The sequence below is a fragment of the Dromaius novaehollandiae genome, chromosome 5 (genome assembly GCF_036370855.1).
Source record: "Dromaius novaehollandiae isolate bDroNov1 chromosome 5, bDroNov1.hap1, whole genome shotgun sequence".
Taxonomy (NCBI): domain Eukaryota; kingdom Metazoa; phylum Chordata; class Aves; order Casuariiformes; family Dromaiidae; genus Dromaius; species Dromaius novaehollandiae.
The window spans coordinates 68535136-68559682 of record NC_088102.1 but is presented as its reverse complement, the minus strand read 5'-3'; the positions used below and the strand labels follow the sequence as shown (position 1 = coordinate 68559682).

General features: G+C 49.7%; 1 protein-coding gene across 4 annotated transcripts in view; it reads left to right on the top strand.

The window, feature by feature from the left end:
* TSPAN4 (tetraspanin 4) overlaps positions 1-24547 on the top strand; it is a 356522-nt gene that overhangs the window by 147960 nt on the left and 184015 nt on the right. Inside the window, exon 4 of one of the 4 annotated variants that reach the window (XM_026108255.2) lies at positions 12165-12244. In XM_026108255.2, coding sequence (XP_025964040.1) covers positions 12182-12244 — 63 coding nt within the window. In that variant the 5' untranslated portion in view covers positions 12165-12181. Of the gene's footprint in view, positions 1-11566; positions 12245-24547 lie in introns of those variants that run through there. The other 3 variants (XR_010389543.1, XR_003260436.2, XM_026108254.2) reach the window with 3 other exon arrangements.

The window sequence follows — 24547 nt, the reverse complement described above, 5'->3', positions numbered from 1 at the left end:
GACACACATTTCGTTGTATCCCTGTGGCAGAGCTTCGCTTTGGCCTTTTGAAATGCCGGCTTGTTAGCGAATGCTGGTTTGTGCTGCAGGACCTGCCCGGGCGGCGTTGCGCTTCCACATCCACACGTTGTAAAAGAAATCATTGACTTCATCTGGAGTAACTTTTGGAGCCTGTAAACTTGGTATTTAACGTTTGGGTGGTTGTTTTCAAAGGTGTTTGCTTGCACCATTGCAGTCTAGATGTCTGCCGGCTAGGAAAAGCAAGCGCTTCCTTTGCGGGAACTTGTCACTGTGGCTGGAAGCAGCTTGTTTCTCCCATGCACCCATGCTTGAACAGCCTGAGCGGGGGACTGCTGGGAGAGGGGAGGGGAGCCGGCCTGGGGCAGGCTTTCTGCTCCGCTCCTTGTAGACACAGGTAGCTGAGAGCACCCCAAATTTGCTCAGACCTTGGTCAAATGGCGCTTCGTTGCCAACGCTGTCGTTTTGCATCAGCATTGCGGGAATGTCATGGTTACCATGGTGGAAAAGTGCATGTTTAGGAAACACGAAGTTGCTCGGTATTGCGTATCCAAATCCAAAGAAATCCTGGGCTCCCGCTCTGTGCCAGCAGCTCCTTTGGGCGTTGCAAGTGCAGTTTCTTCCAGCAAAGCTAAAAGGCTCCCATGGGGATAGCAAGGGCTCTCGCTATTTTTCACTGTCACCGCTGTCCAAACTGTATTTCCCAATTTCTGTGCATCTTCCCTCATTTCTACCAAGTGCTGCCTGCCGTTGCACTATATTGGGCCACTGCAAAGATCACAGGAAATGTGGAAGACCTCCGTTTCCATTTGCAGCAAGTTGCAATTCTAGCAAAAGGCCAGCTGTGACCCTCTCGCTGGGCACGTCGGGAGGCAGATCACGTTTTTCCAGCTGTGCGAGCCCAGTGTAGAAAGGCAGCAGTCAGGAAAGCCGCTGCACATGCCCAATGCTTAGCTACTTCGCATTTTTGTGAATTTTGAAATAAGCGCCAGGCGAGCTGGTAGAGCCTGCTGGAAGCTGCGTTGTTCTCATCGCCGGGGCCGCGCGGGCCCCCGCCTCAGCGCGCCCGGCCGTGCCCTCGTCTCTGCTCGCCTGCTTTAGTGTGGCAGGAGATCCCACGTAGTGTCGTCCTGTGCCTGTCCTGAGCTGTCTGTGCTCAGGCGGTGCATCTTCCAAAAACACGCTGAAAAGGGTAACCTAGGGCTGTAACGGAGAACCCGGGCGGCAGAGCCCTGCTCTGAGGAGACAGGGTGAAACATAAGCCCGGCCAGGGCGCAGCTGGAGATGCCGCCGCAGGTATTTTCCACGGCAGCAGCATGAATGAAAAAGGCAACATATACATGGAGGAGAAATACTTCAGCCATGGCATTTGCCTGAGCTGAAGCCTGTGCAGTTTTAAGCTGGTTGGCTGAGTTCTCGGTTGGTGGAAACCCACGTAGGTCTTTTGATTTCCTCGTAGTTAAGTCCTTCTGCAGGCGCTGAGGCCCTTGCTTATGCATCCGAATCATGACCGAGGCGTGCTAGCCTCAGGGGAATTCATTGCAAAATCGGATAGCTAGTTAGCATATGGTGTTAAAAGCACATCTAGCTAAGTGCACAACGCTTCGATGCACCCATCTAGGTAGAGATTCAGGCCCTATTACCGCAGAAGCGTCATAAGCGGGCAGGCTCCAACCCAGCCCAAAGTCCAGCCCCCTCCCAACCCCCCGAGAGAGTTTTAAAATAAATATTAAAAACATCAAGTTATCCATTTCTCAGAGGTACTAATGAATTTCTTTAGAAACTGATTTCCTGTAAAAAATGTGTACTCTGACACAAATGCTTATGAATATGTGCATTCATCATAAGTACATATACAGCAAATATTTGCAGAACCATCTTGAAACCTAAAGGTACAGGGAGTCCTCCACGTAGGGTGGAGAAAATGCCGACAAACGGAGGTAATCAAATCGGGTAAGAGTATCAAATTGTAAAGTGAGTACTTGAAGCAGTGGTTTTGTGATGGAGATATGTTTGCAATGCGCTCGTGAAGAGATGGGGCTCTTCAGAGGTACAGGAGGGAAACAGGCGCCAGCTCCTGCTGAAACCCAGCTTGGCAGTTTAAGGTATTTCCTCCTCCTGTTTCATAAAAATGATATCAAACTCAGTCATCTCCTAGATGATCTCCAAACGGTGACGGAAGATTTTTAGTCCTTGTTATATACGAAATAATTGGCTACGTGAAAAATTTGCCTAATAAACACCATTTCTTCGTTTGCCTTCGTGGCTGCCGGTGGCGGCTCCCGAGGGAGCGGGCCGCTGTCTCGCGGGCGGCTTGCGGGCTCCCTCTAAACCTGCGGCCCCGGAGGAGGGCTCTGCCCAGGGCCGGGGGGCAGTCGGGAGGCGGCGGGCCTTTGGCGTGCCCGGCATGCTGTCACCTGGGATCCCGTCTGCCGCTGCTGTTAGAAGGCCCGGGGGGCTGGCTTGGCCGCGCTACGTGTTCCCGGCAGCTCGGCAGCACTGCCCTTTCCAGAGCTTGGGCGAGCAGCTCCTTCTCGGGCCTAGATGTCCGGGCGCTGCAAAGAGCAGCCTCTGCCCTCCGCTTCAGCCTGCGCTGTGAACCCGGCTCTGGCCTACAGAGGTGGGAATAGTCCCCCGAGCTGCACCGGCCTTGCAAAGCATAAAAGGTGTCTGTGTGTATACATTCTTTTTTTTTTCCTGGGAAAAATGCCAACATGCTGCTTCTAATTTTGAGGCATTGCCATCCTGGGTGCAGTCTATTGATTTTTTTGGTTTTGTTTTGTTTTTAAAGCTGCATTATAGAAATTAACGTCAACATGGAAAGAGTTTTTTTGTTTAGAGCGTAATAACACAAAAATCATCATTGAGGTCCCCTAATTGCACGGACATTATTGCTGCAGCGTGTTTGGCTTTCAAGCTCTGTGTGCTGTGCCTGGGCTGTCCGGATGCATCCCAGGATTTCACGCGGCTTCCTAGCGAAGGCAGGATACAGCGCGGCTCTCGTTGGAGTCGCTCTCCTGCCAGAGCCCAGGCTGGGTTTCGGCGTTTGCCGCAGCTCCAGCCTGTGCGAGGCCCCTGCTCCAGCGGCCACGGCCTTTGGGGCCGCTCGTGATCCCATTCAGAAACTTGCTTCCCCAGCCCTGGCTGTTGGGGGCTTCCAGTGCCCCCAGGCCGCTTGTGTCAGCTTTCCCTGCCCTTTGCCCGGCTGCCCTGCTCCCCAGGAGCCCCGGGCAATGGCACTGCCTGCTGTCGTGAGTGATTATTTAGCAGAGAGCCGTTAAAATTTTGCAAAGCCAGATGCAAAATAGCACGCGGGCTCTGCACGCTGATTGAGCAGGTAGCAGCAGCCAGCCGTGCCGAGGCGGGTGACCCCCGCCTGCCGTCCGGCAGTGGCGGAGGAAAGCGGCTGGTGGTATTCCCCCGGCAGCCGTGCCGGGGAAGGCAGCTGGGAGGGAGCCGTGGCAGGCTCAGCTCAAACCAATTATCTTATTACGGAGATGCGAAGAAGAAAAGCGGATGGTTTTGAAGCCGACTCTGTCTAGGAGCTTCAGTGAGCAGCAGGGAGCAGGCTGTCCCCAGGGCCAGGGCAGGGGGAACCTCTCCTGTAGTCCCTCTGATCTGCTGGTTTTGTTAGGTGGATTTTGTGATTTGTAGTTTAGGATTAAAAAGACCAAAGACCTTTCAAGTATGGATTCCTTGCGCCGCTGCCGCAGACGTGGAGCCTCACGGCGTGCAGCAGACCCGTCACCAGCTAATTAATTCCGGAGCTGTTGGGTGGCAATCAGTGAGTTTCCCTCACGCTAAAATAATGATGATAAATTCCTCTCGTCTGAGGCTGTCGTGTCTCAGCTTCCAGCTGCACGGCACGCCAGTCTGCAGGAGTCGTAGCTAGCTCCATGCAGGAAAAGCAGATTTGCACCTCTGTCTTGCCAAGGCCAGCTTTGGCTCGCTTCCCTTTCTCGCCGAGTTCACTCCTGCAGGAGCAGCTGAGGCCAGGCGAGGATTACGCTGGGACTCCTGGTGTGGCTAAAGCCACCATCAGATCGCCAGGCGCAGCGTCCCGCGGCAGTGCCCACCCTGCTCGTCGCGCCGCAGCAGGGACACGTGCGCCCTCGCTGGGCCAGGCCCGGGCAGGCGCAAGCTGTTAGTGCAAGCGTTTTCCCAGTTACCGTTCTGCATTGTTCAGGTGACGTTTTGTGTTTCTCCGTCCTTAAAACGGGCTTGGTGCCCCCGGTACGCCTGCCCGTGGTGCCCCTGCACGGCGGGCGGGCTGGCGCAGGTGGCGGGGGGAGCATCTTCCACACGCCTCCGCTTTCTGCTCCTGCCCGTGCGTTTGGCGTCTTGCTTCTCGCTGCGGTTTTGGCTTCGTGGCCCCTGAGCCCTACAGGGACCGACATAGAGCTGTCTTAATTTCGTTTTGCTTTTCTGTTTCCATACCAAATGGGAGCAAACAGAAACGATGCTTTTTGTTTTGGCTTTTTCCAAACCAGCTTTGGCCGAGGAATTCCTGTAGTGTTCAAATTTTTTAAGAAATAGTATCTAGCTTTTACTATAATGAATCTCTTTCCACAGGAAATATCCAGCTGTAACTTCACAGTAATTCACACTGATCTCAAAAAGGAGTGAATGTAACAAATAGAAATTAAAAGCACAGTTTACCCTTAAATACAGGTTTGGGTGACACTCATAAAAAAGCCTATCAAACATCCTAATTAAAGTTTAATAGGCTCATAATTATGCACCGTTTTAGAGAAGCGTTATTAGCAATACCATAGCTATGTGGAAACTTAATCTGGTCTTCAGATACCTGGAAACATATGTAAAATAAAGAGGTTTCTCTTTCCTCATCAAATAAGAAGTCCTGCCTAAGACCAGGAGCGTGTTGGCCCTGCGGAACAAGGAAATCAGGAGGTCTGGGTCTCCTTTCTCTGTTCACTGTCACTTCTGAAAACCAGCAGGGAATGTATATAATAAAACACTCCCAGTCAGCTCTCAGTTGGCTTCTTAGCAATCTGATACAGACTTTTTTTTTTTTAACATAAATCTGCCTTCATAAAAATCCTCACAAATGTAGCACAGCAAACAAACTGTTTAGCGGTCAGGCAGCAGCCGAGGAAGCTGACCTTGCCTTTTCTTGCAGTTTCCTGTAGGCTATGGCTGGGATTTAGAAGGATTAAACTTTGCAGTGGTCCAGAGCCGAGTGCTTCTTACAGGTTTGGGAAGTCTGAGAGCCTGGACACACCAAGAGGAAACCCTGAGCGCAAAAACACAGCTGAAATTTAGGCTGAAATTTGTTCGAATCCAGAATTCCCGCCAGTGCGCAGACGGACGACTAGCTTTAAAAGTCTAAACAGGTTCCTTGCAGGTTCGACTTCGATGCTCGGAGCATCTAAATTCAGACCCTAACTCTCTTTCATCCTTTTTTATTAAAACTCTGAGGGCACTTGCTTAGTTCTGTTTAAACCAAGTCCCCAGATTAATGTTAAATACTCTGTAGTGCCTTAACAAGTAGGGGATGCTTCTAGCGCTTGTTTTAGACAGCTTGTCTTTGATAACTGAGTTTGTGTGTTTTGCAAAAAAGGCATTGCATCTGTGCTGCCTGAAGCTGCACTTGCCCCTTCTTCCTCTGGGACATCCCCTGCCTTAGGGAATGAGATTACTTACAGATTTTGACAGTGAAATATAAAAAAGGTCAGATTGTGGTGATGTGAGCTAGTACATACAGATGCATGGTTTTCGGTGCAGGTGATACTATTTCTTCCAGCACAGATTTTTATTCCAGGTATCATCACTATTATACTCACTAATCTATCTTTCATGAGTGTCAATCCTAGGTTGTTGCTTTAAATGATTTACCTGTACGTGTTACCTGTTCAAAAGTATATTTGCAAGTGTGTCTGCTGAGAGCCCTCCCGAAGTTGCACCTGAGGGTTCAGCGTTACGCGTGCTCAGAATGGCAAAGCGAGAGCCGGAGCTTGTGCTCCTGCCTATACCTATACCTATTCCATCTGTTAGGGCAGCTGTATATGGAGTCCAGCTCGATCCGCAGCCTTTAAAGCCCTAGTTGCTCTTGCCTGCATGCAATCCCACTCAGAAAAGCATTTAAGTGTGTTCTTATTACTTAAGTACATGAGCAGTCTCAGTGCAGGGAAAACTGTGCTCGAGTACCTTGCTGAAATGGGCCCTCCGCAATCGGCTTCTCAAACGTGCTGAGCGCTCGGGTGCCAGCGAGGTCAGTGAACGTTGCTGGACATTCATTGTTTTGGAAATGTAGCTGAAATATAGGAGTTATAGGAACTTGGCTTGACGCTCTTAGGCTTGAAAAACCTTAGCCCTGTTTTTTAAGGATGCAAGACAAAACCAGACTCCATTCTGGACTCCCTGTTCTCGTTCGGGACCATGAAGGTTTACAAAAGCAGACGCTAATTACGGAACTCCAACGCTGGGATCTTTATAAGTCTTTGTTTTGTTTTGTTTGCTTCTGGTGTAAAATACCTGTTTTCACAAACTCTCAGAACGGTGGATAGTTTAAAGATTTCCTTGTCTGACTGATTGCTTTATACCTGACAGAAAGATCATCTGTACGGCATGGACGTTTGAAGTGGTGTTTCTTTGAACATCAGCTGATCTCTCAGGTTAGAGAATGCAACCTGATTTTGAGAGAACTAGCACATAAATTGCCTTCGTGCTGCTAAGACCTGCTGACACCGCAAAGATAGGTCTTGACAAAGATTTTCTTTGGGCCACAACTCATCTTGTACAGGGGGTCACACGTGTTCTTCCCTTCTGCTCCTTCGCTCCGCACTACTGGGGGCACCTGCAGAGGAACAGGGCTTCTGCTTCGCCAGAGTTCAGCGGCTGGCACTGCTTATCCTTCATCTGAAGCAATAATCTTCTCTGTCCAGGGCATAAAAAGAAACAGAAGCTGCTGGGGAAACAGGGAATCTCCTTACTTAAAACTTCCACTATCAGACAAAAAACATCAATAGCAAAGAACAGGATGACAAAAACCAATTGGGCCCAATCCAAGCTAATTTTTAGAAGAGTTTTTTGATTAGGCTGACTTGGAGCCAGCTCTTCTGCGTGCCTGTGTGTTCTCATTGCTGTTTGAACGTGCAGATGCTCAAATATGAGTGAACAAATGCCTCCAGTCTGAGTAGCGTACTTACCACTACCAGTGTGTGTGAAAGCACAGGCAGAGGCGGTGAAAGCTATTATGCAGATGAGAGCATATAAAAAGCAGTGAGGTTTCTGCACAAGTAACTTGGGCACAGGCTTAAATAAAGAGTATTGCAAATCATACCCCAAATATTTTCTGTCTATGATTATGTTATTTCCGTAGCGACTAATTATGCTATAAAACAAAGATCATGACTTCAGGTGGCATGTGAGCAGAAGGAGATGAGCTATTAAGTATTGAAGATCCTTTTTTTCATGCAAATTTCCTTATTTATAGGGGAAAAAGAAAGAAAATGAAAAAAAAAATCCCGAAGTCTGCTATGTAAGTGGAATTGCTTCTGACAGGAATATTTTTCAAAGGTCTGTTGGAGGCATGAGTAAATCTTGAACACAGTTACAGGCATGGCTGTGAATACCCAACGATCTTTAAGTTCGGATAGGTGCGGAAATCTCTGGATCATCTGGCTTTCTCCTCCTGCCTGTGCAATCCACGGCACAGCTGCTTTCCAGTGAAGGTTGTCAGATGCTGACATTGCTGGTGGAAGACCAAGGAAATAAAAGGGAAGAACAGTGCTTGAGCAGGACCTAAACAAACACTTGGTCATCTTCAGTAAGTGCTAATTTGAGGTTTCATTGAAGCACACTCTGTTTTGGTTGACTCTTGTCATAAACATACTCTCTATATATGTATACGTTTATAAAAGGTTCTTGAGAGAGTCTCAGCTTCCACCGTGGTCATGCTGGAGGCTCTGGAGCCTGAGTGGGAGAGTCCTGTGGTGGCTGCCCGAGTAGGGCCGCCTCTCCCACTGTTTGAATTTTCTTCTTACTTTTTAGTGGGCTGCTTTGACGCATCCTGCTTTTTGTCTGGAAGCTGTGGGTTCAAGTCTGACTCACCTTTTGGAGAACGTAGGCCTGTTTCTTAAACCCTTCACATGCTTCTCGTGTGCATCAAGGGAATTTCCAGGAGAGAGCAAGGTGTAGGGAGCAAACCTGCGACTGCTTCTTTTCTTGTTTTCAACTGTATTTTTAACGATTCAAGGTAAGAGTTACAGCCTTTAATTTTCTGCTGTCTTCATCTGGATTTCCAGTCCTTTCTTTTCATCCATGGCAAGCGAATGTCAGGCCCTTCAGTAGCTTGGTGTGGGCAGTCAGAAGGGGGGTTGGCGTGCAGTGACGCTCGGTGACCAGACGTCTCCATGCCTTGGCCTGTGGGTGGAGTCTTGCTCTAAAAACGGGGAGAGGGAACCCCACGGCGCTGGGTCAGAGTGTGCCCCCGAGTCCCCCCGTCGGGCTTAGACGAGGCTGAGCAGAGATGCAGGCCTATGGCAGCACTGGTCCCCGTGACAGCCACACCTATGCTGACGGCTTGGAAATCATATCCCCCCTTCCCTTTTGCTCTGCACTTTGTCATTTATATTCAGGCAAACCGAATATACGGAAGCAAACAAAGCAAAGACTCCATCACAGGGCTTTTCTCCTTGCAGAAACAGCCAGCCTGGCCCTGAGCTTTGGTTCTCCCTCAAGTCAAACGAGGTCATGTTTCTGGTAGTCTAAGTCTTTGGAAGAGCTCCACTTTTTACAAACCCTGCACTGCTGGTGCAAACATAACCAGGCAGTAGCAGCAAAGGTGTTATGCGTGAAAAGACCAAGAAAAAAGAAGGGATTGCTCTCCAGGTGGGTTGCTGAAGGAAGGGACAGACAGTGCCGGACAGTTTGGATTAACGTTCTCCTCTGGTGGTCTCTGCATGTACATGAAATTAAAATGTTAACCATTTGGGATATATTAGTAACTGGATCACTCATGGTTTATTACAGTGCTAGGGCATGGAGCAATGTTAAAAACCCATGAGAAGTTCCCACTCTTCCAGTAATATCTGATCTTAGATATTGTGTTCATTGAAACTGCTAGGAAAGGGTGCGAGTCCTCGCTCACGTGCGTGCTCGTGCACGCTCCTGCACAGCCCTGGCTGCGGAGCAGGGGTAGTTAATGCACTTGGTATTTGTACGGGAAATTTTAGCAAAAGTTTCTAGCAGGAATTTTTTTATTCTGTGGATCACTTCTTAAGTGAGGTTAATGCAAAATGGGTTATTTCAGTGGGAGGGTGGAAGAGTTATGTAGTTTCAAGAAGTGTTAGAGCGGAGGCAGGGCAATGATTGAAGGAGGTAGCAAGTGATGAGGGGGCGAGTGAGGGGCTGCCTTTTGCCTGACCTGAAGGGGAGCGATGTGTTTTATGTGTGATCAAGAGGGTAAAATTACGGAGCAGAAAGAGAAAGCAGTATTCAAAATGGACAGAAAAACCCGTTGCTTTCAACTGACAGATGATTCAGATCTTGAGGCATTACACGCAGCAATGTGAGGTGGAGGGTAAGCTTTGGAGGTTTATTTTTCTTGGTTTGTGTAAGTATTATGGCTGCTCTCTGCCACCAGGAGATGATTGCGTCCTTCTTGTAATGGCTTAGAGGGTCCCCGTATGTCCCAGCCCCTTTCACCCCTTTACCTCCAGCGATGGGCAAAAGCAGCCGTGCTCTTCTCGTGGCTCTTCCTGGGTCCCAAGCAGGCTCTTCCCCCTCCTGCAAGCCCCCGGTTCGAGGCAGAGCTCAGCCTGCCAGTGCCATGCTGCCGTCACAAGGATCTGCCGTGCAGGCTAGCAAGCCTGGCCGGGTTTCCTGGTGTGCGAGACTGCGTAAAAGGATGATTCCAGAGGTGTGCGATGTCAGTACCCCAAACGACTCTTTTCCTAATTAGCTATTGATATTAGAGCAAGAACAACGGTGACAACTCGGAAGCTGTTTAGTGTAAAGTGCCTTGCAAAAGCTGCTGTGCTGGTGGGGAGTGCTGAGGGTGCCTGGTGAGAGGGGGCTGGGGTAAAAGCACCCTTTGCTGGAAGGGCGGTGCAGGATCTTTGCCTTCCCGGGCGTTTTTCTGCATCTGTCTGAGAAAGAGCCACTGTGTGTTGATGTTCACTATTTCTTATTTAGGAGCAGCTTTTAGAAACTCTCCCAAACGCAGACCTTGGCCTCATAACTGATTCCACCCCTATCAAGGAGTGAATTCAGTTGGGAGCTGGTGATGTATTGCCTTCCAGAAAGGTGAAATCAGCTGATTTCTGCCTCATTTCTCATCTGGAGAGCAGGAAAAATGAGCTGCTTTTGAGCCTTCGGGTGTAGGCTGGGCAGTAAATACGCCACACTGGCCCCTTACACTCCCACAACATCACGAGCACCGTCGCTCAGTAATGATTATCTGACTGACACGGTTTCCACATGGTGTTTATGGAGTTGTATCCAGCTCTTTTTTACTGTTTAATGTGTCATTTTGCATATATGCATTTCTGCATGCTGGCAGGGGACATGGAAAACGCATGGATCGGCTCTGGGTTCCTTTGCCAGCAGGTCTGGCTGGCGTTGGGATGAGGACTGGGGGCAGAACTGTTGGGTGCAGGAGGAAAAGTGAGGAGTGAATTAGAAACCCAGACTGGGGACAGATCTGCTTGCTTGGGACTGTCGTAACCTCTTTGGAAAGGAGGTGTCCTGTCTGGGGAGAGAGTGGATGCCTCCTGGGAAGGGGAGGAGGGAGAGCAGCAGGGATGGCTCTGTCGTGGCTCTAGTAGCTCTGCTCTTAGAGACAGGGAAATTAAGAGGTGGAAAAATTATAACTCATCCCAGGCTGCTGAAAGAGGTGGCACGGGAGTTGTTGGCCCTGTGTCCTGGGCTCAGAGCTTGTCCCAGGTACGTCCAGCGTATTTATGGCTTGCAGAGGAAATGAAGGGAAATAATTTGTCTCCGGCTTTGCAGTTTGTAAATTAACAAAATTGGAGGGTGGTTTGTGAGGGTGAGCTGCTCTGTGCAAAACCAGCTCGTTTTGCTTTTACTAATTTGTTTTTTAATTAATTGATGCCTACGTCTGCGCTGATTTGTGCTGAGACTGGCAAGAGGCTTCATGCGAGAAACCCGGTCTCATCTGGGTTGATTCCCCCCTGGAGCAAGCTTTCAAAGCCCGGGCAGCCCCCTCCTCGCGGGGCTCTGGGAGCTGGCGGGCACAGGAGGAGGGAGGCACCCCGTCTCCCTGGGTGCCGACGCGGCGGACCCGAGGGCATCGGGAAAATCGTTCCCATCGATCTGCGGCGGAGCGGAGGCGGCCGCGGGCAAGGGCAGCGCGTTTGCCCCCTCCCCTCCTGCCGGGGCCCCCCAGCCCCCCCCCAACGGGGGGTTATTTGCTGCCGGCTCTGCCGTCCGCGCAGCCCCCCGCGGGCGGGGGCGGTCTGCGGCGCCGGGCTGGGGGCGGGCGAGGGCAGGGAGCGCGGCGGCGCCCGGCGGGGCGGTGCGGTGCGAGGGGGCGGCTGGGCTGGGCTGGGCTGGGCTCGGCGGCGCTGCGCTGCGCGGGCATCGGCGGGCCGGCCGCGCTGCCCGCGGGGCTGCATGGCACTGCGCCCCGCGCGGGAGGAGCGCGCTCCCTCCCCCCCCGCGGCGTCCCTGTCTCTCCGCCCGCCCTCGCCGGGAGCGGGGGCCGGGGCCGCGGCGGGCATGGCCGCCCGCGCGGGGCGCTCCGCCGCCTGACTCCGGGCCGGGCGCCCTCCCGCTGAGCACCGCGGCCCCCGGCGGCATGGCAGTGGCAGTGGCGGCGGCAGGCGGCGGCGCGGCCGCGGCGCAGCCGTAGCGCGGCGGAGCGGCGCAGGACAGACCCCGCGAGGCGGCGGGGCCGCCGGCCGGCACCATGCGCCGGTCCAGCACCGACGAGTCCACGTACCGCCGGAGCCCGTCCCTGGACAGCAAGGAGTACAGCCCGCCCCGCGGCGCCTTCCGCCGCTACAGCAGCATGTACGGCGGCCAGTTCGGGGCCGCCAGCAACTCTTTTTTCGGCTTCCACACCAACCCGGGCCCCAAGGCCACCAAGGCTAAGTACACGTCCCCCAAGGGAAACAAGTACGTTGTCTTTTACCTGGATCTCTCGTTTATTTTTCTCCTAGAGCTGAAGCGGTGCAGCATGGCTCACAACTGCCTGCAGTGCATCAAGTACCTAATGTTTGTCTTCAACCTTCTCTTCTGGGTGAGTACGCCCCCGAAATCGTGAGGCGGCCGCGCTGGTCTCTGCTCGCTAACGCGGGAGGTGAACTCACTGCTGCTTTTAAACTCAGACCTCGGGAGTCGGGGCAAGGTGGGGGTCAGGCCATGCTGCTGATTCGCGTGGACAACCTGGCGGGGGGTTCCTCCACGCTCTCCTTGCCTGCTCTTTAGCAGTGTTTCGAAACTGTGGCACCAGGCAAAGTGGGTTGTTTATAGAGGGCATTACTGTTTTGGGGACCACACGCTTGGCACATTGTGACGTTAAAGCCAGTGTCAGGACCCTCCGGGTGATTCTTCTCTGTCCTGGCTGGTGAGCAGAGCCTGCCTCCCTTCTTTTGGGGCTGTAACTTTGTGGCAAGAGCTTATCAAGTCCCTGCGAGGCATGCACGTGTTAGCAGGGTGCCCGGGCCGGGACAGGACAGGGAGGGGGGGACGTGCGTCTCTACGTCATCCCTCCAGTGCATGAGGCAGCTGGTGAAAGCCGGGTAGTTGGGCACATCGCTGCCCTAAAGGAGCGCGTGGCTTGTGCAAGGAGGTGGAAGGAGCTCAGCCAGGGGAACAGGTCACAAATGCTGTTTGTCATGTAGAAAGTGGAGTAGCATAAGTGCTAGAACAGGATAGGGAGCAAATTCAAGTTCAGAGTAGCCCGTCCGGACCGACCTGTGGGAGGCTCTGGTGTCAGGTCCCTAGGAGGTGCTTCCTTCCAGAGCGGTTTGTTACGGTGCTCAGGGGAGCAGCAGTGTTGTGAAGTGACACCAGTTCTGTTCTGATGCTTAAGGGGGGGGGGGGAATGCAATTAGGGGTGATGGTTTTCCCATTACCTGCTCTCCGTGCCCTCCCGCGCAGAGGGCTGGGAGAGGAGAGCGAGGAGCCGTCTGTGGCACGCGCTCCCGTTCAGCTGTGCGAGGCCAGGCGAACCGCGGTGCTGGCGCGTCGGGAAACAGGGCAGGTAACTTCTGCAGACCTGAGCTGTGCCGAGCAGTTGGGCTGCGGTTAACTCGTGCAAGTCCCCTGAGTCAGCGTGGTACTTTCTGGGTTCCTAAATATCCTCTAACATTAACCCCAGCTCCTGCTAAAGCTTTCAGAAAAAGACAGAGGCACTAGCTTTATTGCCCTTTTCAGCCTTGTGCCTCTCCTGGCCGGCCCTGACGGGGATTATAGCACAGTCAGCTAGCTGAAGTATGTCCTAGAGAAATGCAATAGGCTGCTGGCTTGAGTAGCTCTTTAACTATGCGTGGCACTGCCACAGAGGATATGCGCTGCCTTCTCCTTCCTTTTGTAATATTCATCTTCCACTGAAGTGTATGCATACACTAAGTGCCCTACTGCAAGCAACGTGCGCGTATTTACAAAGGGAAGATTGCACACAGCAGTATCTCTTTGGTGTGCTTTTCACTAGAAAAGCCTTAATCTTTTCAGAGAGAAGGAAGGGTTTTTGTCTTTCCCCTAAAACCATCAAAGCTGTTCTCAAATGCTTGGAGGGGGAGAAGAAGGAGGGGTCCCGTAAAGAGAGAGTAACCACGTGCCGGCTGCTTCTTGGTGAACTAAAGCCCACGAGCAAGGGAATGGGTAGTGTGAAATACTGCAGCACGGTTTCTGTTTTGTTTCCTTTTCACACGCTACCTGCACAGTGGGAATGACTGATGATGATCAGGTCCAAACGAGGTTTGCACAGCATGCAGTTATAATGCATGCAGCTCTTCAGCTTCTCCTGCTGGAGAGAGCGGCTGAAAAGGAATTTTTTTAAAAAGTAGCGGCTTAAGCTGACCTATCTTCAGGAAAAGCAGAAAAAAATCCACTTCTCATGATCAGAAATCTCGTAATGGTTATAGGGTGCTGCTGTTTTGTTTTTAAAGTCGCCGTCAGTTATCTGCCATCTCCTACCTCCTGTGGAGTTAAAGGAGAGGTGCCTCTGAGAAGACGGGATTTTGCTTTGAACACATCCTTGCCAAAGTTTTGCTCTCATACCCTGCTTTCCCCTCCGCGCCTCACTACACGGCTGGTTAGTGACAAACACTAGAAAGCAGGGAAGAGAAACAGCGTCTTTCCATGCTTCGCCCTCCAAATAAAACCTACAGGGTTTTTTCCGTGTATAAAGAGCAGTCATTGCACTAAATGAATTAAATGCCTGTTGTAGGTTGTTTCTGCTTTATATTCCATTTCCATTTTCTTTTTCCTGGTCCTGTGCATCAGCTCTGGTGAGTTTAGTGCCTCTCTGCAGCCCGTTCGCCGGCACTTTGAGCCCGCTTTCCCATGGAGGGGGGGGGCCAAACCGTGGCAGCCCTCAGCCCTGCGCAGCTCCCGTGGGCTTGCTGCTGCGGTTCTGACGAAAAGGCTCTTCATTAGAAGTCTGGTGAATTTATAGGAAACAAAATCCCAGAGACCTTGATTTTAAATGTTCCTGGCAAGCTTTATTGGATTAGGTGCTGCACTCACGCTGTAAAATTTTTACAAGCTGTCATATAACCTGTAAAAATAGAGCAAATCTCTCCTCCCCTGTCTCACTGCTGGAGAGAGCACAGAGCCCTTTCGCAGGTGCCGAAGGCTGAGGTCGCCTTTCAGCGTTGGTGCCGAACCCATCCATCGGTGCAGCACACCGGGAGCCGCTAACGTAGAGCGAAAACCTGGTAGTCTGATTCCCCTGGAATTGCTCTTTTCTCCGTGCAGAGTCCTGCTCACATTGCCCATGGTGCGATTGCAGCTGCCCTGGGGCTTTAAGGCACGGGGATGCAGACAGCGGGTTGCTGGAGGGCAGCGCGGCTGCTCCCGTGGGAAATGCCGTTCAGGTGTGATTTCCTGGAGCCCGGCCAGCTGCAGGCAGCAATCTCGGTCCCCCTGCGCTGGCTTGTCAGCTACCTAAACAGCTCCTGTCACCTGATGCATTATATTTGCCTGACTTCATTCATTTATATGGACTTCAATTTTCTTTTGTTTGAATTGCTGAAGCTAAAGATCACCTCAGCTGATCACAAAGCAGAATATTTTTATTTCATAATGAAATATTTGTATTTCACTGTGAAATATCTGGGGAAGAACATTTGCTTTCCACATCCTGTCCTCAAAATATCCAGTTTCTTTATGACAGTCAGTAAAATGAACTATTTGCTTTCTGTGCTTGTAATCCAAGACTCTGCTTAACCTCTCCTTTTTATTTAAAAAAAGGCAGGATATGTCCCAAGGGCTATATGAGTGCTATAGAAAGGAAAATCTCACCTCCTTAATCTCCCATGGTTTTTGCCAGCACTCCTGCTTCCTTTGACTTGTAACTCCCAAGCCACTAAGACTCAAAAAAGGAAATGCATGGAACTGTGCTTGTGTGCCCAGTGGCTCTTGCTTGCCTCAGGGAGTGCTGTGCTAGAGAAGACTAGCTAGATGAGTAGAAATTTGCCCATCCAAGGACTGATGCCTTGTGCTCTGATGCCTCCAGTACGGCACGGGATGCTGGATCGCTCCCCGCACTGCCGATGGTGGGTATGGCGAGGCGGGCTGAGCAGGGACCTGCCGGTTCTTAAGCAGGACTCCCTGTGAGCTTCCTTGTGTCCTTACCACCAAATATTTCTCTGGGAATATGATAGAGATGGTGGAAGTTTACTGTTTAATCTGTTTCCAGGGACCAGCTGTGGGGCTCTTGTTCTGGCTTTGCAACCATTAACAGTTCATGGAGCCCAGTTTGGGAGGTGCTGCACTAATCCGTGCTGCTGACCTGGTGCACTAGGGATGCTGCCAGCAGTCGATCATTTTTGCCTGGGAGTAATTGGGAAGGAGGAGGGGAATAACGAGACCTCCTGGGGATAATTTTCCTACCTTGCACTTCAGCTGGAGTGGCACAGGTCTGTTTTATTAAGAACTGCACCTATGGCTGTAATACCTGCCAGACTGTACGAGTCCCAGCGTGTGGGGCAGCCTGCGCTCCGAGGAGCCGGAGAAAGGAACAGCTTGACGTGAAAATGCACCGTGGGGTGCTGGATGGTCCGTGAGCAGTGTTTGGCCAGTGGGTGGAAGTAGAGAGGTGTCTCTTTGCTTCTTTATACCTCATTGGGAAACTGTCTGACCTTATTAGCTGAGCACCTGCTTATTCCCAAAGCTGGGAAATTTGGGGAGAGAAAAGGCTGATTTTGTTGAATTGTCCTCCATCTACGTCCTCCATCCTACACCAGTCAAGCGAATGAGATTGATGGCCAGTTAGAAACTCCACAGCATGTTAGTGGCTGAGGACAGCAATCATTTCATAGTGTACTGGGCTGCAGCTTTAAGTTGGTGGAAAAAAATTAGCAGTAGATTGCTAACATGGCTGAGAAATTTATTTTATTCTGGTTGCTGCAGCTGGGACCTCCTGGCTTTTTCCACCCGCCTGTGGCACAAAATAGGTTATTGCTGCTGGAACGCTAAAATCCTAACAGAGAATATATGACATGCCCTGATTTAACCTGTCAGCTCCTCAAAAATGAGGAAGGAGGTTGCAAAAAACCCTAGAAACTTCAGGCTAGACTGGGGAACCCGTAAACACAGCGGTGAGCTGTTCTACAAGCGGTACCATTGGCTCGTCCTTACGTTTGTGCAAGTTCTCCTGGAGCTGCCGTTCTGCAGGACGGGCAGTCACTCGTCTACGACTTGGCTGGCGCTTTGAGAAGACGGTCTGGTAAGAAATAAAACAGGCAGTCTGTTTTCATACATAGAGCAGGCGGTTAATCTATGACAACCAAAAATTTGGTCAAATGGCAGTATCTGTTTTACTCCTGTGCAATTAATGCAAGAGAGGTTTACCCCGGAACGTCATATTCTCTACCAGCCTCTGCTATCTGTGCTTCTCCTTTGTTATTTACCTCCTCCAGGAGCTGCTCTGTCTCTGACTGACATCTTATCTCTGCCTCTGACTGTATGAGGCCTCTCTGAGGATGTATGTTTAAAGAGCATTGCTTTTAAAGAGAGGAGAGTCATTTGATATGGGAATTACACACTTTAAAAAATGGCATTTCCAGGAGAAGCAGAACTATTGTGACCAGATATCCAAGTGCGAGAGAGAGAGATGATTGTATGATCCGATGTCTGATTTATATGGGCACCAATTAGAGCTTTTCCCATCGTGGTGCCATTCACACTGACGCTTTCCTGTGTGGATTCTGAGGTTTATTAGGTTGGGCTGGGATCACGCTGTAGCCTTATCTCCCAGGGAAGGCATTGCTAAGGGCTACTTTTGCTGCCTAAGTGCGTATCTTCTGAAAACCTTCAGGAAGTTAATGACTTTGAAAGGGTACATATCTGTCAAATCCGGCTGACGCTGACAAATGGACTCGCTGTTACGTGTGTGATGCTCAGCCAACACAGTTCAATTTCATCATCTTTTCTTCCTTAGGAAGCCAGGCAAGGAGGGCTTTTAGTAGAGGGGGAAAAAATTGCCTTCAGGTTGACTATGTCTTAGAGTCTTCAAATTGCTCGCTATGGGCTGGTTTCTGCTTCCGTTACTCCTGACAGAGAGGAGCTTCGCAGCTTTGGGTGGGTTTGCTAACATGCTGGTGCTCTTTAATATGCTCTTTAGCATGAGTATTGGCAGGGGCTGAACACATGACCTTGCGGGCTTTGCTATCAAGCATAACCACCATGTCTTATTCAGGCTCTCTGTTAGTGCAAAGGACCGAGGAAAGCCACCAAGGATCGAGCCACATAATACGGTATGCTGCGTTTGCGGAGAAATGGCCTTCTGAAAGCAGCGCGCAAAATGGGTGTGAACATTATTCCCTCTTTTGGACAGTGATGGATATGAAATCCATTGTAGTCAATACTACATACTATACAATGGAGGCAAAAGGCAGATGAGATCATTTCCATCATTATTCTTCCTCCTCTGTATCTTAATTTGAAGATTTTTGAAAGCCAGCCAACGGTTGCTTCTTACGCGTGATTCCTCATTGCGGGGGCTATGCTTGGTGCCAGAGCAACCAGTACGCTTGCGGCTGTCTCATAGTTGACTCTGCCCATGTGTTATATCCTTTTCACTCTCTTTGGGCCTTTCCCTAGGATGTGAATGTTTTGGCCAGGGGGTTGTTTGCAACTCTGTGCCCATGGACTATCTAGAAAACTAAAGCCCCAGTCTCTATCTGACTCCAGACACTGCTCTCGCAAACATGATAAATACTGCTGTGCAATTTATTTGTTTGTTTATTTAGAACCCAACTTTTGGCTAAGAGAGGAAATCAGTTAAGATACTATATGAGTGACATAAAGTATGTAAATAAGATATATAAAGACACTTTCCTCTGGTATTAGCAAAGCAAGCACTGCTAGATCAAAAATGAAATGGAGTCAGATGGACTGACTTCTGCGTGCGCGTGACTGCAGACGGTAAATTGTGTTTCTTAGTACTGTCCTGTAATTGTTTCTCCAGGAAATGTTAAACATCGCAAGATGCAACAGAAGTAAATGAAACTGAAATTGCAGTCTGTAATTAGACTGTCATACTGTAACACATCTTAAATCTTTCTTCAACAGAAAAAATATCACCCTCCAATAAAACCCCTCCCAACCTGCTTTGAGTGCAAATGCATGCAAAGCCTAATAATTAAATATGATTCAGAACAACTGAATGAGACTTGTTCTACAGATGCTGTATATTTGGAATAGTAGTTTGGGTGAGACAGAAGGTTGCTATAGAAGGACAAAAGACCCAAATGACGTATATGTAAGACATTACAAGGTAAGATGTTCAAGAGTTTCAAGGGTTTTTTTCTGCTTACTATTTCAGATTGCTCATAGAGTCCTTTTTATTCTTACCTTGGCCATTGTACCTTTGTTCCTTCTCAAGTGCTTTCAAAATAGTGTGGCAACAGCCGTTGCTCTATCTCATCTTATTCTTGTAGTTCCTCTGAGCTATGCGCTCTTACATGCACCTCTGAATTCAGGTTGGCTCCATCTATACTGGCTTATTACATTATTACTTGCCCTACTCTTGTTTCTGCTCTACACATTATGCCATACTCAGTTATTTGCTCTTCTCGCAAGCATCTTCATGTTTTTACCCCAATTCATCCTCTACGGGAAAATCCCCCTTAATGAAGCTCCCTTTACCCTGACTGTATCTTGCAGCTCCCTTTTTGAGACGCCGCTGCTGTGAGGCCCGTGAACACTGCATCAGATGACAGCGAGAAGTTACTGTCATCAAATGTCATTGGATGTCATTTAAAGTTTAGTGCCGATTTACTAGCCCTGATTGTGTTCATTATACACATTAATTGCACATACTGATTAATCTGTGTTGGTTCTTATTTAAGGCCCTTCCTCCTCCAGCAACCCATGCTAACTTCTTTCTCTCACCTATTTGCTGCATCAGGTGTTCAGGGAGGGACTTTGGGGTTTCTGTGCATCCTTCCTGGCTCCATTGCAGCACTTTGATACCGCAGAGGCCCCTGGGTGTAGCTTCTCATCGGGTGGCAGAAGTGCCCCTCCTCGGCTTCCACATACAGTTCCTTGCCCCGGACTTAACCCTCGGCGGTCGTTAGGGAATGTTTTGTTGGTAAAACCACAAAGAGGCTGCTCCCACTCCGTTCGGACGGATAGCAGTCTTCCCTCCGTGCCTGCCAGGACTCAGCCTGGGACTTGGAGAGCAAGGAAAACTGTGCACCAAGGAGGGAAAACAGAGCAGACACCGGTCCACCATGTAGATTCCAGTTCTCCGGTGATTCTTCCTTGTGGCGTTCACCTTCATTTTCCTGGCGCAGCTTTTCTTTGTCACTGTTGCCGGCCTGAGCTGTCAAAGAGCAGGCGCAGGGCGGACTGCTTGGGATTAAAGGACTTAAGTCCCCTATTGAAAACAGACTTAGCAGTTTGGAGCAGAAATCTCATTGATTTAGTGAGTGACTATGCAGCTGGCTTAAGGTGGGATTGCACAGCTGTCGTATAGCTGCGGTTACCCTGGCAAAGTTGTGCTTTTGCCAGGAAAGCTTGTTTTGTTCAGAGCACGCCTGTGAGCTGTAATGGCAAGAGTGCTTGTGCTGGTAGTGGCTGTTCCTCCGCTAGGGGTTCGCCGGTATAACACGCTGGCGATCTCTTTCTGGCCAACGAGGCTTAGGAAAAGCGACGCTATGTGTGTTCCCGTCAGAGAGCCCCGAACCCGAGAGGTGGAGTGGAGCAGAGGAAAAGGAGGGACCGTTTGCTTGCTCTCTCTTGATTTGGGTGATACTAAGATAGATTCATTTAGGCGAATTTGAAGTCTGGTCTGGTTTTTGCTAGAGGCCGCTTTGAGCCTTTTGAAGTTTTGCATATCAGTCTTGGAACTGTGACTTGGAAGTTTGCCTGCTTTGAATATTGGCTGTATGAAATGAAAGAGATGTTGTTGTTGCTTAGTGGTTGTAGCTTAAACTGTGCAACAGCACTAGGAGGGAGAGTTTAATCTCCAAGGAGAGATAGTAGCTGATGGCTGCTGTGGCAAACTCAGATGGTGGCATCAGAATAGACCTGTAAAGCCTTTTTTGGTACTACCTCCTTCCCTAGAGCAGAGGGGAAAGGTGCCACAGGTTCCTTCTCAGGCTCCTGGTCTGCTGAGAGATTTTCAAAGTGGATGTTTGGTTAGTTTGGAAAACAGAACATGATTAGGAAGGTTTTGAGGCAGAGACGCAGCAAAAAGACTATTTGCATTCTTGGCCAAATTCGGCTAAAGCAGCAAACTTCCTATTTTTATTGTTTTGATAAAAGTAAAAAACAGACATACATCTTTGGTTTATTAATTTCTTCCTTAGCATGTTAAAAAGCTCTTTATGAAAACAGCTTTTCTTTCTTTAAAATATTGCTCCTTCTACCCCATAGACGTTTAAGATGAGAAGGGACTACTTCTGTTGTCTACTCTGGCCTCCCGCAAGACATAATGTAGACCAGAGAATTTCGTTGAGCTGCTTCCTGCAATGGATAGCATGACTTCTCCCCGATGAGCAGGAAAATTCCCCAAAGCCCAGTAAAACCTGCAGCTTGAACTCCTTTCTTTAAGTAGCGGTTGCTTAGTTCTTGCTGTCTGCACAACATTAAGAGTAGAGGAAGAGTTGGTTCTGAGTGAGCACGGTCGGTCACTCCTGGACGAGCACCAAGCCCAGCTACCTCTTGTGCTGCTGCGCTGGGGAAGGCTCCTCCGATGGCTGGCGGGCCTCGGGCAGTCTGGTGGCTCTCGGATCTTAGATCCTCAAGGCTTTGTGCTCTTCCTGCCCGGCTGTGAAAGCTCACACAAAATAAAGCTCTGTTACTGTTGTGGTTCATGCGATGAATTCACGGTTTTTAGTGGGACCAAGAGACAACGTTCATTTTTTTTTCCTGGGCCTTTCATCAACCTGCCTTGGCATCTCCCAGTAGTGTTTGGATCCGTGCCTGCAATTCCTGGTATTATTGTTGCTGTTGCTGTGAGTTTCTGGGTGTTACCTGTGGTAGCAGCGAGGACGCAAGGCTCCTTGGCAGTGTGCCACACATCCCCATGCAGGGTTGTGTTGAGGGTCTAGATTTTCCCCTAGATCTTCTCAGCAGAAAGCATTCCTGTGGCACCGTGGATGCTCTTTATTCCCTCGGTGTTCACCACCAGCCATTATGAAAGTCAATCCAAGGTTAGATGGATCTGTGATAGGTCTTATATTTAATAAAATGGAGCTCCAGTTTGTAAGGGAACCACTTGAGTTTTCAGAAACCACCTAGATTGTCCTTTAAAAACAATTTTTAAACCACCCTTGTGGAAACTGCACTCTTGGATGTGGTTATGTGTGGCTGTTTTATTGCACTACCTTTTTCCACACTTCCTCCACAAACTGGCCTTAAGTTATATCCCGTACGCCGCATTGCTGCCGTCGGGTTTGTCGCAGCACGGACTGCGTTTGTATGGGCCAGCAGAAAATGTGCCCTCCTGTCTTGTAAGCCACATTTATCCTGGGTTGTAGCACAAAGTGTTTACTTAAATGTCTGAATAAATCTTTTCACTAATCCATTTGTGGCAGCATGGGAGGGAGCTGAGGTGACATGTTTGATACTGTTTTCGTTAACAAAATAACTGGAGCTCTGGATGCGAATTGCCTTCCATCGCCACTCGCAATCTGTTACGAGCTCCCACCCTGGAAGGCCAGGGTTTTAACACGTCTGCCATCTGCTCTGTGCTTGTTATATTCATGCAGAATACATTAGGTGGTTTTTGGGTGACTTTGCAACCTAAAATACATAACCCAGAAATGGTCTAGAGCATCCTATAGGTAGGTATATATGTTGCCATTCCCAAAGGATGTACTGGAGCATCTTCAGGTGTGAAAAACTAGACTCTATTTTGTTGTTTAGTCGTGAGTCGCTCTATGGCTCCCATCCATGAGACTTTCACTCTTACACCACACAAGTGCTTTTCTGATGGCCGCAGGACCCAAACCGTGTAGCAGGAGGAGTCTGGTGCAATAAAGGGGGCTTTGAGAGCTTTTTGGCTGATCGTTTCCTGTAAAGAAAACGGGGAACAGTTTTGCATGTGCATGGATCCGTTCATTGTAGCAACATGCATTATAGTCACGAGAGATCGTTTTTAGTTTTTCTGTGTTTGAGCAGGTTCGTCAGGGACCGGCTGCGGTTTGGGCCACGTGGAACGTGCTGGCTCTGTCTTGTGCCGTCGCGCTGCGCCTGGCATCGTTCCCAGCGGCACACGCGTAGCGAGCTGCATTTCCACTTTGGCCCGGGATCGCTCCCTTCCTTGTAGTTCAGCGGCTGCCTCTGCTGGTGCTCCTTTCTGCTGGGTGTCAAGAGCAGAGGTACACGCTACCACGCCGTTTCGGACAGGCAAAGCGGTAAATCTCTGCAATTGCCACTCCTGTGCAGCGGGAAGCTCTGCGGTGCAAGTCAGAGGCAAAGGCACAGCGTAGCAAGTTGAAATAAGCTTCCCTGAAATCCTGTGTGTGCTGTGTTTACCACTGCCATTTGTATCCCCTGAATCCTTATCCGCTCCAGACCTGAAGCACTGTGTTATTGTCAGTCTGTAGCCTTGAACGTGCTGGTGTATGCTAGGTGTGTCCCTTCTCACGCTCCGGTTGCCTTTTATTAGGTAGGTTTGGGGCAGATCGTTCATGGAGAAAGGCTGACTAACAATCGCTGAGAAAAAATGTCCCCTTTCGAAGAGAAGGATATGTCTCCACTTGCGGTACTGGGGAAATGGTGATCCTGAAAAAACCCATGAGCTGGCAGCCCCATTTTTTCCCCTACTGACACTATAGGGATGTTTCATTGCTCTAGAAAAACCTTAGATATAATTCTGGCATCTTCTGTGCACTGAATTTCTGCCTCTCTGCCTTTGGTTCTCAGAAAATGCTTGACAGGCTTCTCAAAATTATGAGTTGTTCCTCCTTCCAGCACAGGCTTTGCTTTCTGTTGCTTCCTTTGCCTCCGCTGCCTCCCTCGGGGATTCCGGTTGCTCCATCCAGGAAATGCAGGAATTATCGTTTTGAGGCTGGAGCTGGGAAACGCTTCGTGCTTTGTCGCTGTAGCTGAAATCTTTCTCTCCAAAAGAATATGTTACCCCTTCAGTCTCCCTCTTAGTATTTTTAGCACAAGCTGCTTGCGGTTATATGTCACCCTCGCTGTAATAGCAGTGCGAGTTTCCCTGCGCGTGTGTTGAAGTGCTCACTTCTGCAAGTTCACCCTTTTACATAACTTGATAATTATGGTGTGAAATTATAAAACCAGCGTCAGACCCTTCATTTTGAACCCTACGGGCTGGAGGAGAAGCTTTCTTTATTGCCCTCTGTGCTGGGCACTGCTGCCGTGTTTTCTATGGACTCCAAGGTGAAACGGGCCACCTAGGAAATCTGAAGCTCTCTGGCATGTTCTCCGTGGTATTGGTCACTTTTTCTCATCACTGTGTTTCCTTCTAAAATAATACGGTTGTGCTTTTTCTTTTCATCAGGTTGCACAGCTTGTGCAAACATCCCAGTTTAGCACAGCCCCTATGGGACTTGCCTTTGACGCAGTGTTCGTTTGGATGGGGAGATGGTTTGCAGCACCACCAAATGTGCAACACCGTCGCTCTTGCGCTAGTTTGCTTTTCTTTCAGGAAACCTGTGTGCAAGGTGGGCATATTTCCATGGTACTACCACTCCCTAGCACACACGGGATGAAAAGCTACTGTGAGAAGCAGGGGAACGAGAGCAGCCCCAGCGATGAGGGGTATCCTACCTGCTGTGCACCGTTTGGTGCACACCTGCACTTGCGCTCAGGCACGCAGCCAAGCAGGAGAGGTCTCAATCAGACCTTCTTGTTTTAGAGTGGCGTTAGATGCCGTTGGTCCCTGTTTTTGGAT